The 20,024-nt window shown below is 38.2% G+C and overlaps 1 protein-coding gene across 2 annotated transcripts in view; it reads right to left on the reverse strand.

Moving 5' to 3' along the window:
• The window catches only part of Mapre2 (microtubule associated protein RP/EB family member 2), a 173,335-nt gene that overhangs the window by 134,945 nt on the left and 18,366 nt on the right, over positions 1-20,024 (reverse strand). For both annotated transcript variants that reach the window (XM_021236671.2, XM_004855210.4), the window contains exon 2: positions 226-287. Coding sequence is in view for 1 of the 2 variants with exons in the window: in XM_004855210.4 (XP_004855267.2) it covers positions 226-287 (62 nt within the window). In the remaining variant the exon portion in view is untranslated. The remainder of the gene's footprint in view (positions 1-225; positions 288-20,024) is intronic.

The raw sequence follows: 20,024 nt of genomic DNA on the forward strand, positions 1-20,024 counted from the left end.
TTTTTAGAGGAATTGCTAATAGCAGTTAATTAGCCCTTAATACACTTGGGAAGTAGACTATAGTTTGAAAAAATAACATTTTAATGGAGCATATTTACTCAAATATAGGTTTTAATTGTATAATGGAACTTTGAAAATAAACTTCTTGCAAAGGCAGTAGTACTATTTGCTTTAATTTAATCTACAGACAGAAGTCATGCAAAATAATTTATATTTCAACCTTACCTTGAGCATCCAGGCACTCTCCCTGGTTGTCGAAGTGAACTGTTCCTCTGGGAAATGGGGCGCTGGGAAGGTAAAAAATGCAAGGAAAAAAAATAGACAAAGTGTTTAATATGATGAAAACATAAAAGCAGAGTTATAATTTAGTCCATTGGGTGTGGCCAATGATAAAAACAGAAATTAAAGAAAAAAAACACACCCAAAATATTCAAAGTCAATTGATTGTACCACTGGAGAGTGACTAAGCTTCCAGACAATAGAATTATGTTCTCAATCTATATTACTGTATCAATTCTTAGATTGATTTACTAAAGTTTGTGAAAATGTAGTATGATGTCACTTTTATGAAAAAAAATGTTTATTTCCCAAATCCCTCATAGTTTGATGTGATGAAAATCATGTGTTAACAGATAACCCTAGGAACAGTACCTCTCCTAGGTTATCAAATGCCAATGTCAATTAGACTTTCCAGGTTTTATATCAAGTATTAAAAGAGCCTTGAAGAACTTCCAGGAAGATGGCAGAATAGTGAGCAGCAGAGAAACAGCCTCTCCAATATTTGGAATCCAGACACTGAAATACAGCAACATGAGGAAGAGAATGAGAAGTAAAATGGGTCCTTGGAAGCCAGCAAGAATCTGAAGTGAGAATTAGAGTCAACAGGGAAAGTGAAGACAGGGATCACAAAGTGGAGGAGGAAAGTGGTGTTTTTTTCTCCCTGAACACCAGCTTGAGGGATCGGAGGGGTGGCTCAAATCTGTAGAGGCATAGTGACTACTGGTGACCCTAGAGGCTTCCATAGAGAAATGCAACAGTGGAATGGAGCAGTGGACACTGCGGACTGCAGTGGCTGGTGAGTTATTTGGGCTCATATCCACCCCCCCCCCCCAGGAGAGGGTGATTGGCTGGTAGCCATTTTGGAAAGGGGCCAATGGAAGTCAGAACTCAGAACAGCTGCAGGTTGGCACCATCTAGTGGCTCCAAGTGTCAAGGTGGGGCCCAACTGAGTTCAAGACGGCAGAGAGCTGAGTTCAAGCTGGCTGGGAGCTGAGTTCAAGCCTGTAAGAGTCACTCAAAGTATTGTGGGCTGAAAAACTCCAGTCCACAGACAGAAACCAGAAGCAGCCTGAACTTCAGTCAAACCAAAAGCCCAAGTTTGCTGGGAATATCTACTACTGCCAGAACTCTAATTCTACTGCTGGCTTGCTGGGATCAATCAACATGGATCTGGATTCTGTCTGGCCCCACTGTCAACCAGTGACAGCAGAGACAAGCTCTGAAGTAGACTTTTTTTACCCCCTGATTTTCTTTCTATTTTTTTCTCTTTTTCTTGTTTGTTCTTGTTTCTATATGAGTAAGAACACTGTTTCTAGGGTTTTTTTTCCTGTTATTTCTGTTTCTTCTTTCTCTATCTTCTTCACTAGTTTCCAAAGCTTACACAATGTTCCTTTTTTCTCCACCCTTACTTCCAATCCCTTTCTCTTCTTCTATTTCTCTGTTATTTCTCCTAACCCCTTTTAAATTTTCTCCCCTGAGAGTAAAATAGCCATATTGAGGGGATATTTCCTGTACACAATTTTCTGATTTAGTTAGATTTGGTTATATAACTATAAATTTTGTTCATAATAGTTACCATATTTTGTTAGGATGTGTTTGATGCTACTGTTATTACTGATTTTACTACTTTAGCCAAGGTAATATAATTGTTCTAATCAGTTGTTTTTCCTTGTATGCCAAGACTGAGATTGCTTCAGGGTCATAAACAATACTACAATTCAGTGCCAGAGAACTAGGGGTTAGGCCAAACAGGCAGCAATTTCTCATCCCCAATGAATTGCAGAGTTAGAATCTGCCAGCTCCATCTGGAAGACATCTCTGAGAAGTAGTCATTTTCTAAGAGTTCTTGATACTAACAATAAAGATACCTACCATAAACAATTTACCAGCATCAATGCAAGAATTAAACTAAAAAGAAAAAAATAGAAAATGATCTCATAGAAGCAAGATGCAACCCCAGATTTCCAGCTTGCCAAAGAGGGCAATGAGGTGGAACAATCTGAAGGCCACCCACCTGGACTGTCTAAAGTGGTAACACCAGAAGTAATAAAGCTCTAGAACAAAATCAAATCAGAAATTATTTCACAGACAACTTCAGAGATAATGACCTTAATGAAGGGCATGATTAGTGAATCTAGAAAAGGTACAGATTTAAAAAATACAGGAGCTTATGAAAATGATGGAAACCATGAATGCATGACACAGGAAAGAAATGGAATCCATGACACAGATTCAATCAGACACACAGGAGATTAAAAATTCTATTGAAAGTATACACAGCAGAATGAACTAATGTAAGGACAGTATATCAGTTAGTGATCATGAAAAGAAAGATTTTTTTTAAAATATCAAGTTACCATGAAAAATCAGAGGAGCAGAGGCCCCCAGCACTGCACAGCTGAGCCTTCCGGGCTCCTGTACCACCAGGAGTGGTAAAGTGTAAATAAGGACTAAAAGGTATAACAGATAATGTGCAATAGGAAGAAAAGGGGCAAAGGGGAAGGGGAAGTGGGGGGGGTAAGGGAAAGGAAAGAAGGGAATGGAATTAATATGAGAAAATGAAAAAATAGAATCAAAGTCTTTGTAAATAGGGAGAGTGGAGGGGTTGAAGGGAGGGCAGGGGAAGGGGGAAAAATAAGAACCAAGAGAGATTATGTTAAGGTGCAAGTTTCCAATGATGAATGTCATTATATTGTATACCTAAAATGTACCAGTAAAATTTAAAAAAAATTAATCCAGCAGCTTCTAGATGATGCAAAGAAGAACAACATAAGATTATTAGAATTGATTAGAAAGCAGGAGATAGTACAAATGATATAAAAAAACTGTTCACAGAAGTAATGGCAGAATACTTCTCAAGCATGGTGAAAGAATTTGACATATAGATAAGTGAGGCATTCAGAACTCCAATTAGCCATGATCAAAGAAATTCTACCCTAAAGCATATAATAGTCAAGATTCCCGAAACTCAATATAAGAATAGAATATTAAAAGCTGTTAAAAGAAACAAATCACTTATAAAGGAATGCCCATCAGAATTACTGCACACTTCTCAACACAAGGAGGGCTTGGAGTGAAGTATTTCAAGCCCTAAAACAACCTCCAACCCAGACTGATATACCCTGCAAAACTATCTTTCAAAACTGACTGAAAAATAAAATACTTTCATGACAAAGAACACCTGAATAAATTCATAATCACCAAACGAGCACTCCAAAATGTTCTGAAGGACATTGTAGAAAGAGATAATGAAGACTATAACTCCATAAACCCCAACAGAATTAACCCACCAGGCAAGGAAAGTAATAAAAGAGAGGAGAAAAAAGCAGAACCAACAACAGGAAAATAACATGACAAGGATAAATCAATATATATCAGTTATAACTATAAATGTAAAGGTCTCAATTCAGCAATCAAAAGAAACAGACTGGCAGAATGGATCAAAACAAGTTCCAACAATATGCTGTATACAAGAAACACATTTAACTCAGAAAGAAATACACAGACTGAAAATCAAAGGATGGAAAACAATACTCCATGTGACAGGAACCTGGAAAAAAGCAGGGATAGTTATTTTATTTTATTTTTATTTTGGGTACCAGGGATTGAAGTCAGGACCTTGTGCTTGAGAGGCAGGTGGCAGAACCAGTGAGCTAAATCCCCAGCCCAGGGGTAGTAATTTTATTTGCAGACAAATTTCAAGCCAAGATTGATCAAGAGAGACAAAGAAGGTCACTATATTCTTGTTAAGGAAACAATCCAAAAGGAAGAGATATCAATGATAAACATACATGCAACAAATACCAGCGCATTCAACTATACAAAACAAATATTAACAGACATGAAAAATTAAATAAGCACTAATACAATCATAATGGGGGACCTCAATATTCCACTGTCACAAATAGACAGATCAACTAGACAAAAAAATCAAAGAAATATCAGAACTGAACAAAGATTTTAAACAAATGAACTTAGTAGATGTCTACAGATTGTCCCACCCCACAATGTCAGAATACAATTCTTCTCAGTTGCACATGGGGTGTTCTCCAAAATAGACCATGTACCAGCTCACAGAATATGCTTAGTTAAATGCAAAGGAACTGAAATTATCTTATGCATATTATCAGACCATAGTGCAATGTAATTGGAAATCAATGCCAAAAAAGCCACATGGAAATTAGATAAAACCCTCCTAAACAATCAATGGGTCACAGATAAAATTAAAGAAGAAATCAGACAGTTTACATGATTAAACAGTAACACCAATGTAACATACTATAACTTCTGGGATGCAATGACAGTAGTCCTACAAAGGAAATTTATAGCAGTAAATTCCCATCTCAAAGAAACAGAATGAGGTTAAATAACCTAATTTTGAACCTCAAGCTTCTAGAAAAAGAAGAGCAAGTCAACCTCAAAGCTCACATGAGGGAGGAAATTTTAAAGATCAGAGTAGAAATTAATGCAATTGAGATTAAGAAAACAAAACTCTTAGCCAACCTTATCAAAAAGGGAAGAAAAGACTCAAATTCATGCAATTAGGAATGAAGAGGGTAAAATCACAACAGATCCTACAGAAATCCAGAATGTCATCCATCAATACCTACTTCGAGAATCTGTATTCTAATAAGATGGAAAACACAGAAGAAACAGACAGATTCCTAGATACATATGAATTACCAAAGTTAAATCAAGAAGATACAAAGATTCTAAATATTAACCTAATATCAGTCAATGAAATTGAAGATGTAATTTAAAAAAACTACCAACCAAGAGAAGCCCAGGTCCTGATGGATTTACTGCTGAATTCTAAAAGAAATTTAGAGAAGACTTATTTCTCAAACTTTTTAATGAAATTTAAAGGACAACAAACTTATCCTGGAAGTAAGCACTGTCCTGATAGCAAAACTAGAGAAGGTTCCAACAAAAAAAGAGCTACAGGCCAATCTCCTTAATGAACACAGATGCAAAACTCTCAATAAAATACTGACAAACAGAATACAGCAAATCATCAAGAAGATTATACCATGACCAAGTAGGATTCATCCCAGGGATGCAGGGATAGTTCAACATACACAAATCAATAAATGTAATACATCATATTAATAGAGCCAAATACAAATACCACATGATTATCTCAATAGATGCAGAAAAAGCATTTGACAAATCTAACACCTATTCATGATAAAAACTCTACAGAAAATTGGAATAGATGATATTTATCTCAATCTGATAAAAGCCATCTATAACAAACCAATAGCCAACATCATAATAAATGGCCAAAGACTGAAAGCTTTCACTCTAAAACCAGGAATAAGTCAAGGATGTCCACTATCACCATTCTTATTCAACATAGTTCTGAAAACATTAGCCAGAGCAATGAGACAAGAGAAAGAAATAAAAGGAATAAGGATAGGAAAGGAAGAAATTTAATTCTCATTATTTGCAGATGACATGATACCCTACATAGAAGACCACAAAAACTCCACCAAAAGACTTCTAGATTTAGTGGCATGCCTGGATACAAAATCAACACTCAAAATTCAATAGCATTCTTATACACAAATAACAAACTCACTGAGAAAGAAATTAGGAAACAACACCTTTCACAATGGCATCAAGAAAAACGAAATACTTAGGAATCAACCTCATGAAGATAGCAAAAAGACCTTTACATTGAAAACTATAGTACTCTGCAAAAAGAGATTGAAGAGGATATCAGAGAATGAAAAGATATCCCTTGTTCTTGGGTAGGAAGAAGCAAAATAGTGAAAATGGTCATACTTCCAAAACTGTTATACAGATTTAATGCAATCTTGATCAAAATACTAAAAGCATACCTCACAAAATTACAGAAAATAATCCTAAATTTCATTTGGAACTAGAAGAGACCTAACATTGCAAAAGCAATTCTGGGCAACAAAGGCAAAACAGGAGGCATCATAATCCTTGACTTGAAATTATACTACAAAGCTACTGTGATAAAAGCAGCATGATACTGGCAAAAAAACAGACCCAAGGGTTGATGGAACAGACTAGAAGGTGCAGAAACAACTAAATACACTGAGCCACCTTATCTTTCACAAAGGAGCCAAACACCTTCACTGGAAGAAAGATAGCCTCTTTTATAAAAGGTGCTGGAAAAACTGGCTTTCCATATGCCAAAGACTAAAACTAGACCCATCTTTCTCACCATGCACTATACTAAAATTGAAATGGATCAAATATCTAAGTATTAAAACAGAAACAGTAAATCTGCTGGAAGAGAGAATAGGTAGAACTCTGGAAGACATAGGTATAGGCAAAGATTTTATGAACAAAACCTTGATTGCACAGGAAATATTGCAATCAACAACTAGGATCTCATCTTATTAAAAGCTTTTGCACAGCAAGAAAAACCACCAGTAGAGTGAAGAGACAACCCACAGAGTGGGAAAGAAAACCTTGCCAGCTGTTCTTCAGACAAAAGACTAATATCTAGAATATATAAAGAACTTTAAAAAATAAGACCTCCAAATTTAAAGACCCAATCCAAAAATGGGCATCTGAAATGAATAGATACCTCTTAGATGAGGAGGTAGTAATAGCAAATAAGTACATGAAAAAATGTTCAACATCACTGGTCATTTGAGAAATGCAAATGAAAACAATGCTGAAATTCCACCTCACCCCAGAAAGAATGGCTGCTATCAAGAAGTCAACCAATAACAAATGCTGGTGTGGCTGTGGGGAGAAAGGAACCTTTCTCCGCTGTTGGTGGGAGTGTAGACTGGTGCAACCACTGTGGAAATCAGTGAGGAGATTCCTCAAAAAACTAAAACTGGAGGTTTCATTTGGCCCAGCTCTTCCCCTTCTTGGTGGTATCTTCCCGAAAGAATTAAAAGCATCCTACCACAGTGATATATGTGCACTCATGTTTATAGCAGCACAGTTTGTAATAGCTAAATCTCTGAAAGAGCCCAAATGCCCATCAACCGATGAGTGGATGAAGATGTTGTTTTTTTATACAATGGAGTACTACTCTGCCATAAGGAAGGATAAGATTGAGACATTTCTAGGTAAATGGATGCACCTTGAGACGGTACTCTTAAGTGAAATAAATCAGATACACGTGTTTAAATATTGCATGATTTCTCTCATGTGAGAAACCGAAAATGTAAAAAAGGACCAAAATGTATAATAGATATTGTGGAACAGGAAGAAAATGTTCAAAAGGGAAGAGGAACTAAGGAGGGGGAAGGGGGAAATGAAGGAAGGGAAAAGGAAAAAAAGAATAGAAGGAAAAAATGAAAACAAAGCTTTTGTAAATAAGGAGGGGAAGAAGGGTTGAAGGGAAAGGAGGAAAAGGGGAAAATAAAAGAATCAAGATATATCATGTTCAGGCTGGGAATGTAGCTCAGTGGCAGCGCCTATGACTGGCAAGGGCAAGGTCCTGTGTTCAATTCCCAGTATGAAAACAAAACCAAACAAACAAAACCTTAACTAGTCAAACCCCTAGTTATATATGTAAATAAATTGGCTGTTTGGGCCAGGGTTGTAGCTCAGTGGTGCCATGCCTGCCTGGCAAGCTCAAGGTCCTGAGTTCGATTCCTGATACAGAAAAAGAAAAGAAAAGAAAAAGATATATCATCTTCAGGTACAAATTCCATACAATGAATGATGAATGTTATCATTATGTATATTTAAAATGTACCAATAAAATTAATAAAAAATAAAGAGGTGCAGCCCCTCCCTACTAACTTCCTAATTTTGAGGAATTTAAAATGCAAATTTCTTTAAAATTCCAGTTCCCTTTAAACCCTGTAAGCTGAGCAACTGGGTTAGGGAGCCTGAGTTCCAGCAGTCATTTTAAATCCAGAGCCACCTGTGACATGGGGACCTGGGTGATGAAGCAACTCCTGCGCTCCGCTCCACGTAGCTACAGGAAGCTCTCCTTGGAGGGGCTATCACTCTGCTTCCTCCCAGGTGCTCTTTCATCTTGCTTTTTTCTCTTTCCCTAGGCCCAAGCTCTCTCTGCAGAGCGTTTCTCCCTCACTCTTCACTTTTACTTTTTCAAATCAACTTTTCCACTACTAAAGAAAAGAAAAAAGAAAAGAAAAGAAGAAAGCAAGCAACTCTGGATCAGAGGCATGAGTGGTGAGCCACTCAGGACCCCTCCTGGAAATCTAGGAGCTATTTTTCTTCTTTTTTTTTTTTTAATCTGAGATCATTTTCTTTTTTAGTACATATTCAGGAGCTACTTTTCTTCTCGCTTCCAGTGAACACTCTCCTAACATATCAAAAGAAAAAGTACAACTTTTAAAATTAAGATGTTTCTTGTCTCCTTTCTACCTCACCCCATCCCCAGACTTTGAGCCCTTATTCTTTTTTTAAAAATTCTTTTATTGGTACATTTTAGGTATACAATACATTTACATTTATCATTGGGTGCTTGTACCTGTACATGATGTATCTTTGTTCTTACTTTTTCCCCCATTACCTGTGCGCCCTTCACCCCCTCCACCCTTCCCTATTTACATAGATTTCATTTCCATTTTGTTTCTTTTCTCATAATTTTTCCTTTCCTTCCTTCCCTTTCCCCTTCCCCTCCTGCCACCCCTGAGCCCATATTCTTAAGGGGTGCAGAAGGATCAAGGGTTTGTCTTTTAACTGCTTCAGACAGAGGAGGGGGAGCACGAGGAGGAGGAGCATTGACCTTGCCTAACCCAGAATCCAAAATCTCACCCACCAGACCCAAAGGATAGGAGGGAAAGTTGGTTTGGTTGTTTGATGACCCATCTTCTTTTTTTTTTTTTTTTGGTACTGGGGATCGAACTCGAGTCCTTGTGCTTGCGCAGCAGGCGGTGAAACCATTGAGCTAAATCCCCGGCCCTCCATCCTCTTTTGATAGTCAGGAAAAGAAGACACGAACATCAGTAAGTCTTTGACACTTTAGCTTCATTTTTTTTCTCTTTTTTTTAAGCTTCATTTTCTAACCATGTTATATAAGCAGGGGCTGAAAATCAAAAGTACAATCTTCGTAACTCAAAAAGTTGTTGAAGTCAGACAAAATTAGGCAGCATTTGGTATAAGCCTTTCATCTGTGTGTGTGTGTGTGTGTGTGTTAGTTCAGGCTGTCCTTGAACTCACTGTGTAGCCCTGGCTGGCCTTAGACTTGCAGTAATCCTCCTGTTTCAGCCTCCTAAGTGCGGAGATTAAGCCTTTTGTCTTTAATATTAACTTCTATTTATTTTGAGATGTTTATCCAAATATAATGAGTAGGGTTTAAGAGTGTGCAGACTCCTCATTTTGTCAATAAGAAATCTAATGCCCCACTGTTTTAATCAAAACATTAGTGAATAAAGACACTAAAAAATATGAAAAAAACCCCCAGCAATAATCTAGTCAAAAAGCTTGTTTGTGACAGGATAAGCATTATAAACAATGCCAGACTCAAACTCCAAAATATACACATAACAAGAAGAAATTTATTTTTTTATATGAACTAGAATTTTTTCCAAAGCATGCTCTGGCCAAGTGATAAAACTGAAGAGAGGGCCCAGGGATTTAGCTCAGTGGTTCCGCTGCTTGCCTCGCAACCACAAGGTCCCAAGTTTGATCCCTGGTACCAAAAAAATCCCCCCAAAAAACAAAAAACAAAAAACCAAAGAGAGATCCAGTTCTGGAAGTGAGGGTGAGAAATGCATAAGCTCCAGGTTTTAAGGGACCAAAGTTGGGGGGATTGATGGTTACAGGGGAAGCTGTTCAGAGTTCAACCAGATGCTGCTAAACATGACTTGACGTGCATATGTGAATAATCCTGAAGTGTTTTCCCCAAACCCCAAGTAACAGATTAGACAATGATCCGCCTTCCACCCGAGCTCTCACCCTGCACACTGTGCCTGTCTTCTGTGACCATTTCAGAAATGCTTTTGCTGCTTAGTTTAAAACCAAGTGTATAAAAATAAAATATTTGTGGCAGATCTAACACCCTGTGATTAATACAAGACAAAGTTCTAAAGATGTCACTGGGAGAATAATTTTTTTAAGGAAATGGAAGACATTTTATACTCTTTCTATAAGGGAAGGAAGAGGTTTTGTGTGTGTGTGTGTGTGTGTGTGTGTGTGTGTGTGTATTTTGCAAAGAACAAAACGGTGTTAGAATAAAACTAAAAGTGACAGCTGAACTGTTAATATTATAAAGGCTGAGCATCTCTAATCTTAATGTCCTTAATCCATAATGTTCTAGAATCCAACTTTTTGAAGGCTGTGATTCTAACGTGGAAAAATTTCACACCATGAACTTTTAATGCAAAAAATTATTTAAAATACTATATAAAATAACTTTGAACTATGTGGTATATAAAATGTTCAGACTCGGGTCCCAGCTTCTTATTATATATATGCAAATATTCCAAAAACATTTGAAATCTCAAACATTTCTGGTCCCAAGCATATCAGAGAAGGAATACTCAACCTGTCGTGTTCAAAGATCTCAGAAGTAATCTGTATAACTTTGGCTTATTTAAAATCAGAAGATCAATGGTTTCAATAACTGGACTCATGTAGACTATAATTTTTTACTTCAGAAAATTTTTTATTTTATAGCTGAGTTTAATTTTATAGATATTTCATCTCTTTCCATAATTTAATATTTAATAGACAAATAGATTTTGAAAATATCAGTTCTTATCCATGTCTTTCCCAATTCTTTGGAAATTTTATCAGAATAAAATTTTCCTTTATTTTATTTAACTAATATTCAGTAGTTATTACTGTGCACAATATTGGTCACCAAACTAGGAAGCAGAAGCGTAAGTCACTGGTTTATCTATAAAGCAGATCATCAGCCCTTCGAAGGCTGTCTGATCTGCGTACAACTGGCCTTTCTATTTCCTTGCAACGACCTATTGCTAATTTTTCAGCAGCTGCAATGGATCAGTTTGGAGAAGAATGAGATCATTTAGGGGACACCCTCTATACTAATTATTTCACATGTTTTATCTAATTTAATTCTCAAAACCATCTTATTACAACTGAAGAAACCACGTCTCAGTGTAATGGAGTGTTTCACCCAATACAAGCAGCAAGAAAATGACACATTTTAAGTCTCACAGACTGCCGCACCTGCTCTCTCTTTTGTCTACCTCATGCCACCCTAAAAGCCTGTTTTTTGGTAGAGATTGGAAACAGCTGCAGAGCTTTTGCTCCACTTGCATTCTAAGTGCAGGCCCTAGCTTCCCCTCTTAGCTTTTGCCAGTGGGACTAGGGGTTGGTGGCAGTTTTTCTGGTGGTGTTTGGCAGGAATAGAGAGAGAGAGAGAGCAGTTATCTGCAAGTCCCACACATTTCATACAGATTAATCCAAAATGCATCGTGGGATAAATATAAGCTATAACACTAGAAACTTTGGAAGCAAAGAGAAAATCTTCGAGATCTAGGACCTACTGGTGTTCTTACCCTAAAAACCAAAAACACAGTGTGTAAAAAGGAAAACTGATAAAATAGGCTTCATTAAAATTAAATTTTGACCATATGAAGTGGATATAAATACAAGATATAAATGAGCAGAAAATATTTGCAAATCACTTCTCTGAGAAAGAACTAGCACGTAGAATATATTTAAAAACTCAGCAGTGAAAAAAAAAACCAATTCTGTTAGAAAATAGGAAAATTTAAAACATTTAACTGAAGAGGATATACAGAGAGTAGATAAGCACATGAAATGTTATTCAACACCAGTAGACATCAGGTAAATGAAAAAACTACAGTAAGACATTACTATACACCTATTAGAATAGCTAAAATAAAAAACAAGTGACAACACAAAATGCTAGCAAGGATTCAGTGACACTAGATCATACATATGTTGCCAGTGAGAATATAAAATGGTATGGCTAGTTTGGAAAACAATTTGGTAGTTTCTTTTAAAAATAAAATATGCAACTGCCTCAAGAATGGATCAATACCATTATCACAGGAGTGGGTTCGTTACTGTGGGAGTTGGTTCCTGATAAAAGCATGTGTTTGTTCTCTCTCCTTCTTCTTCTCCCTGTCCTCCCTTTCTCCCTTCTGCCATGGGATGACATAGCACAAAGGCCCTTGCCAGGTGTGGACCTTTCAATCTTAGACTGCCGAGCTTCCAGATCTGTAATAAATCTCTGTTCTCTATAAATTACCCAGTCTTGGGTATCCTATTACAGCAGCATAAAATGACCTAAGACACTATGAAATACTGCTCAGCTATAAGAGGACATCAACTATGGCTATAAACAACAACCTGGATGGAGAATTATTATTATTTTGGGGAATTATTTTGGCGGAAGAAAGCCAATTCCTAACAGTCATATATGATTCCATTTATCTGACATATGGAAATGATAAAACTACAGAAATGGAGCACATGATAAAACTATAGAATGGTTCCCAGGGGCTAAGGAGGGGTCAGGGCTGGAGGGAAGTGAATATGGTTACAAACTTTGTTCTATAGTTTTGCCAGATGTTACCATGGTGGCGGTGTGATAATGTCAATGTACATTATCTTGAAAAATTTAAATAAGACTTTGGACAGCAAGATACCTCACTTTTATTGCTTTTTTTCAGAGGAAAACAACAAAGCTTCGAGGCAGCGGATAAGGTGGGGTCATAAATTGGCTCCATTTTGGACAAATCCAAGAAAAAATATCTCACCCTTGATCTCAGGAGTCAAAAATTGCTAGCAATTGCACACACTTTCAATCTGGTTTAACTTGGCATTTTCTCTGGCATCCTCCTTTTCTATGTTTACCTTCCTGATTCCTCATTACAATCCAAAATATGAATACAAATACACATCCAAGACCAGAAGGGCGTTCTAAACCCCAGTTTGATCCACCCTTCATTTTTTAACTAATTCCCCCTACCCCTGGGTTCACATCACTTAGGAATTTCCAAAAATTAAAAAAATGTCCACATCTTATTTGCACGCTAATAGAATTTTATCCTTTGTGGGTTTTTGTAGACAACAAACCAGGTGTGGCTTTATTCTAAACAGGACCACACTCTAAATAAGGACATAATCTTTGTCACTAACACACAAAGAGTTTGCACAGTCTCCTGTCATGGTGATTTGCACTCCTGCCACTTTGAGTACTAGGCAGCTCCTCAGAAATGAGCAGCCATAAGTCAGCTGCTTTCTCTGGCTTATTTGTTGGTTCTATATAATTTCAAAGGTCAAATTTCTTTACTAGGATCAGAGTCATGACATGGTGGAACCCTTTAACAAAGAACATTATCTGTTTCTACAAACATCCATCCTCTAGAAATTTCAAGTCTTCTTTATTTGAACAAACTCAGAATTCTAGCAGCAGGAAATGTGTCCTAGCTATCAATTCCCCCCAGAATGACTGCTGCTTCTATGCCTGGCCACAAAACCACAGGAACATAAAAGATATAGCAGCATGAAAAATGGTTCTAAAATTATTTCCAATCATGCTATGCCATTGGTAGATTTCACTCTTTTTTCCACTGCTGCGTAGCTAGGCAATAAGACTTCTGATCAACCCTAGGTCAAAGTGTTCTCTTCACCAAGAAACAGCATCACTGTCTCCTGAGATGTTCACAGCTTTTCCAAGAACTGAACACCACTGGGGCCAGAGCCTGAGCTTTCCTCTCAGGAATCGACTAAGCTATCTTTGTCTGTTCAGAAAAAACTGCATCCTGAATCCCAAACTCCCCATGGCCACTTGAGATACCAGATTGCTTCAGCTGTAGATCATATTCTCTAATGTGGGAGGTCCATGGGTTTCTAGGAACAAAGCAACTTATACGCATTAACAGAAAGTCACAGCCTATTAATCCCGAGGCTGATCCTGCTCGATATCAGCCTTGCAGAGAACCCTGTCTCCAGCCAGCACCACATCAATTAGTGGTCTTGGTTGGGCTTGTGGCCTTTCCCAGGGGCAGCCAAGGGATCCCCAGGGCTCCACTTCTGGGAAGCACAAAGCCGAACCCAGACCATGGAAACCAAAAACTGAGAATATCTGGCAGGCAAGGGAGGTCAAGTTACACTGAATCTTGGATAGTTCGACTCATTCTCCTTAAGAAAGACAAATTACCAAATGACTCATATTGTATATTTAAAGACTTTAAAAAATTGCTAGCTGATAAAGGGATTTGGGTGGTACATACTGAAAATGGTAATGATGTTATAATCTACTTATGGTTGCATGATTTGTGTTTCTATAAATATAAAATATACCCCAAGAAACCACCTAAAGTGATAGCTACAATAAAAAAGAAATTCAGTTCTTTCCCTACAAGCATAGTCTAATGTTTTCCTCTTGGAATCCTTATTTATCTATCTGCTACTTCCTGTGTGAACCAAAATTAAAATGATTTTTAAGATTGGCTTTTCTATTGTAGAATTTTAAAAAAGTGTAGGGCTAAAGGTACAAAAGTAAAATTATTTAAAAATAAAGACATGAGACAAACTGATAATACATGTGTATAATTATGTGAACATTTTGAATACATTATTTACACTTATCCTTTTATTCATTTATAATCTAATATCCTTGAAAATAGTGCAGTAGGAATAGAGTAGTTCTTTCCTCATGTGTGTGATTGATATTGAAATGTGGCAGAAAGCTTGTAAAGCAGGAAAGTAGCACAGAGAGGTTCGAATTCAGGTTCAATTTCAGAGTTTAGGATTTAAATTTAGTGTTTGGGTCAGAGTGGAAACTAAAACCCTGCTTTTCATGTGTCCTGACGTTGTAATCTGTTATTCCTTTGACCTTCTGAAAAAGGAACACAGTAGCATGCTAAAAGTGTTAAAAGCACAGCACCAAGTCTTTGGCAGTGGTTAAGAGGGTCGTTAGGACACTGAGGGTTGAGAGTTGCTATGCTTTCCCTCAAAAATGGGTAACCTCATCTGTGTGTGGCATGATCTGGGAAAATCTTTCCAAATGATTATTTTGAGCAGAGTCTATTAGAAATGTTAGTGGACGGAACTTGCAGAAATGTGCAGGAATGTCTGCATAGCCTGTGTCCCCAAATTCCCTGTGTGACTCCATGTGAAGACCCCAGAACTCTGATATAACAACAAACAGCACTGGTATTGGGGTCCCTGTTGTGGTCTTTGCCTTGTAGAGGAATCTACTTCCAAAAGACTTCGTGGGCTCTATCAGTAACTGAATTCCTTGATGGGAAAAATACATGCTGAATTCCACCCAACTGGGAAGTAAGTATCTTAGTGAAATTCTAGAGCTGAAGATCCAATTATGCAGTGAGAAATAAAACAACTCTGGGGGAAATCAATACTGTACACTGGAAATCCAACTAAAATACCCAATTTGAAACTATTTCTTAAAGGCTTTTTCTTCCATCGTTGTAGATGTCTGCTGATCTTCATTTTGCAAAAATTCTTTCCTATATATCAGCTCACCCAGAACTCAAAACTAATTCTTTTGCCACTACCTCAACAGCTTAATTCTTCTTGCCTTTTGGCGGGGGAGCTGTTCTCTCCTTTATGATTCCTCCATAGAAACTCTCACGGGATATTGACTGACTTGCAGATCCAAACCTCTAATTCAGCATTTCTCAACCCTGTTTTCATTATTCTCTCCCCCGTTCACCCCTACCCACACGGACCCTTCAGATGTCTGGGCCCTCATCTCACCCCCTTCCTCCAAGAAATTAAATGCTAAGGATTTTGCCCTTTGGGGTTGGGCCTTGGAAGGCCACCATTATAATTCACTCTTCCCTCTCACTGGGAGTGCATACTCCAATCCCACTGGTCAAGTCTACTTCATCAAACATCTCCCATCTGTCAAGCCCTGTGCTAAGAGGCAGGGATGCAAAAATGATCAGACGGGCCTTGGCTTCCTATATGCAAGTTGTAAAATGCTTTTCTGTATAGCTCCATGGAATACAGAGGATTAGTGATCCTACCGTTATGGTGAAGAATCCATTGCTCAGGAAGCCTGGTTCTTGCTGATCACACAGCTACACAGCTGGGACCCACACACTGGTCTTCTGAGTTCATATCATATGCTTCTTCTATTAACTGATTTTAATCTATCCTTTCATATTATTTGAAATTTAATTTCATAATTATTGAAGCAACTGAACACCAGGCTCTCATCTTAAAATTGTTTATATGAGGTTATTTATTCACTTGTTCAACATTAGGTACATAAGAATAGCTACACTTACAAACAGGAGCAGTTAATAAGCATCAGCTGCTATGCTAAGTGCAATGCATGCATCACCTCATTAATCCTAGGAGGGATGATTTTTTTTTTTTCATTCTCGTCTTATAGATGCACAAACTGAGGCTTGATGCAGGGTTAGGATCCAAACCTATGTCTGTGTGACTTGGCAGCTGGAGCTTTCAGTATCATCTTATATACCCTGTCATATGCCAGGCACTGTACCAGGCACTGAAGCTAAGGACGAACAAGACACAGTGTGGCCACAAAGGAACTTATAGTCTTGTTAAAATGCAGATTATGATTCAATAGGACTGGGGAGGGGCCTGGAAGTCTATCTTTCTAGAAAATGTCCAGGTGATGCTGATGCGGCTGTGCAGGAACCATGCCTGGAGTGGAAAGGCACATGATCTCACTACTTCAGAGCTCATTCCAAAACCTGCTTCTCTGGCAAGCTAGTATGTGCTTAGTCAGCTGGGCCACTCATGTGGCTGATCCCAATTCAAATTAGTCTATAGCTCAGAGCTTGCCACCAATGATGGCAAGGGGATTCTTAGGGAATCTAATCTTTTCTTGTTTTTCCTCTGCCCTCACTCTAGTCCTTTTGTGGTAATGTACTCATCTAGAATTTAAGATCCAGAAACTTCTCCCTTTTCAAAGTGATATTACTTAACTACTCTGTACAAATGCATTAGAGACTGCTCATAAAAAAATTTTGTAATTCTTCTTTGCTGTCCTGAATGGCAGCAGTCTTGTTACATGGGCACCTTTAATGAAGGTGCTCTTTCATTTCATTGTGTAGACAAATGAGTCATCTAGAGCCTCCATATATATATACTTAGTGTACTTGAGATACTGGAGATAGAAGGATAGAAGGATGGTCACATAACTTGCCAAACTGTCAGAAGGAAGCAGTGAATTGAAAACTTAGAAGCTCTTTATTATTGTTTTCATGACTATACAGTATACTTGGATCTTCAATCTGCCTAAAAGTATCAGGTTCAAATGACTTTTGAGATTGCCTGCATTTTCTAACCACATTCTTGAACAACTCTTATGTCCTCACTTTGTGAACTTCTACTTACAAACTGTGAATTTTGAAAAGTGTCTATGAATGCCAGGATGTCAGGAGTCCTCATCTATGGTGAGTTGTGTCCCAAAATTGTGTTTGGCAACTCATTTTAAAACCCTGTGTATCTTTCAATGGGAAACATGGGGATAGTTGGAGGTTAAGATCTTGGTATAATTCAGTATCTTTATAAGTTAAAAGGACCTTTGGGAGACACCCAAGAATCCATCTATCATTTATAACCCTGTCTGGTATAAAGAGCATTGGACCTGGAGTAAAATTTCTTGAGTTTCAGGTTTTCCCAATTATATGACTTTGGGCATGCCATTTGAACCCTAGGCTCCAGTTTTTATAGTTTCCTCTAAAATGTGGCTACCTTTGAGAGTTGCTGAGGCACATAAAAATTCTTTTGCAACTATAAATTTCTATGTAAATGGAAAACACTCAAGTCATCATTATGATTAAATAGTCGAATTTGAACACACCTCCTTGGGAAACTGGACAAGAGTATTACAAGGCCAGGAAATAAAAATCCACTTTAGGAAAAACCTACAACTCAAACTGAACGGGAGGGAACTTCTATGTTAAGGGATCTCATAGTGTAGCCTTGATGAAAGGGGTCTTAAAGCATTTCCAGGACAGGATCCTCACTGGCTGTTCTGAGGTCTCTGCTGCCTGCTTTGTAGCACACGACCTTGGCAAACCCCACAGTTCAGCCACCATCTCTCTAAGGTTGGCATCCTAGCCCACAACAACAACAACAAAAATAACAATGCCCCCCCCCCCCCATTTCATATTTTTGAGCACAAGTGAAACTTCTGGGTTTTTGTTGAATGGTAGTAGCTCATAAGACTGCAGGGATTGTGTACTTTGAAGATATCACTTCATTTAACAGTGTTTAATAGTCTTACTTCCTTCAAATCTTTTGGACCCTAGAGAAGCTTGGTCTTCTGTCTTTTCATCTTGCTCTTCCGCATGCACAGATGCCCCCGTCTCTCCATGGGGACAGCTAAGCTATCCCTTAGTCATTCCCATTGGTACAATGTACTGTACTTGAGAGCCAGGAGGAAGTGTAGGTGAACTGCCAGGCACTGTCAGAAGCAAAGGATGAGCCAAAAACTTGAAATGTTTGTAATTACTAAGTGCCTTTAGTAGGAAAATCTCCATGGCTGAGTTTTTATCAAGTAAATAATGGGAATGAATGAAATGATCTCTGAGATTGCCTGTGCTCTAAAATATTTTTCACTGCACTTGGTGTGACTAATGAAAGGCATATCTTTTAGAGAGCCATGTACTGACTTTGTGAGCTCCTCTGTCAAATGCACTTGTTCAAGACAGGTAGAACATTATTACCTCTGATCATTTCCATCAGGAATAGGAAGGTGTTGGGGGCTGTGCCTGAGATCAGAGATCAGAGACACTATCCCAGGCAAGGGAAGATTTTGCTGATTATAAACCCTTCCTTGAGCACCACTAGGCCTAAACTTTCAGGCTCCAGGGTGATAAACGCAATAATTCCTACCTCTGATTGCAACTGTTCACATGAGGTCTTTCTATACCAGTGGTGGTGAATCTACAGCTGTTTGTTATCATTGCAAGCTATAAAAGGTTCGCCATCACTGTTCTATACTCACTAGTACAACTCAACTACATCCTTAAAACAGGGACCTCCTTTTGTACTAGGCTAAAAGAAAAGCTTTGCCATGGTTGGCTCACTCCCTGGGTTCTAAGTCTTTTTTTTTTTGTCCTATTTTGCATGTTCCAGTGCCTTCAGGTGCCATATATCAATGTCCAGTAATGGTGCAGCACCAGGGGACCATGGGATGCAGGTTCTCTTGTGTTTACTTTTTAAAAATATGTTACTGGGGATTGAACCCAGGGCCTTCACACTGAGCTACATCCTCAGCCCTTTTTATTTTGAAAGAGGGTCTAAGTCACTAAATTGCCCAGACTGGGCTTAAACTTGAAATCCTTCTGTCTCAGCCTCCCAGAGTGCTGGGATTACAGGAATGCATCACCACATTTGGCTTTACCTGTATTTTAAAGCAGCACAATACAACTCACTGGTGGACCTGGTCAATAGTTCTGCTTTTTCCATGTCTGCTTGAATCTCCAGCAGGACACAGCAGAAGGCCTCTTTTTCTTTTCTTTTTATTCCAGGGCCTTGAGCATGCTAGAAAAACATTCTAAAACTGGCCCCAACTCTTTTTAAATTTTGAGACAGAGTTTTGCTCAATTGCCCAGTTTAGTCTTGAACTTGCGATCCTCAGACTTGTGAGCCTCAGACTCCGGAGTAGCTGGGATCAGCACTGTTCCCAGCTAATAGATGGCCTTTATTTCTCAGGTGGTGTCCACAATGAGGTGCAAGTACAGCAGCAGACTCCAAAAGGGGCAAAAAACGCCACATAGTCTTAATATGGACAGGGAAATGTGAGCTCAGGAAGGTTTCTGAGTGGATGGTTTTAGAGAATGTAGTGCCTGCTCTGCCAGGAGTCACACTGCTTT

The sequence above is a fragment of the Heterocephalus glaber genome, unplaced genomic scaffold (genome assembly GCF_053883595.1).
Source record: "Heterocephalus glaber isolate CG9 unplaced genomic scaffold, H.glaber_assembly_v1.0 deba00000331, whole genome shotgun sequence".
Lineage (NCBI taxonomy): Eukaryota > Metazoa > Chordata > Mammalia > Rodentia > Bathyergidae > Heterocephalus > Heterocephalus glaber.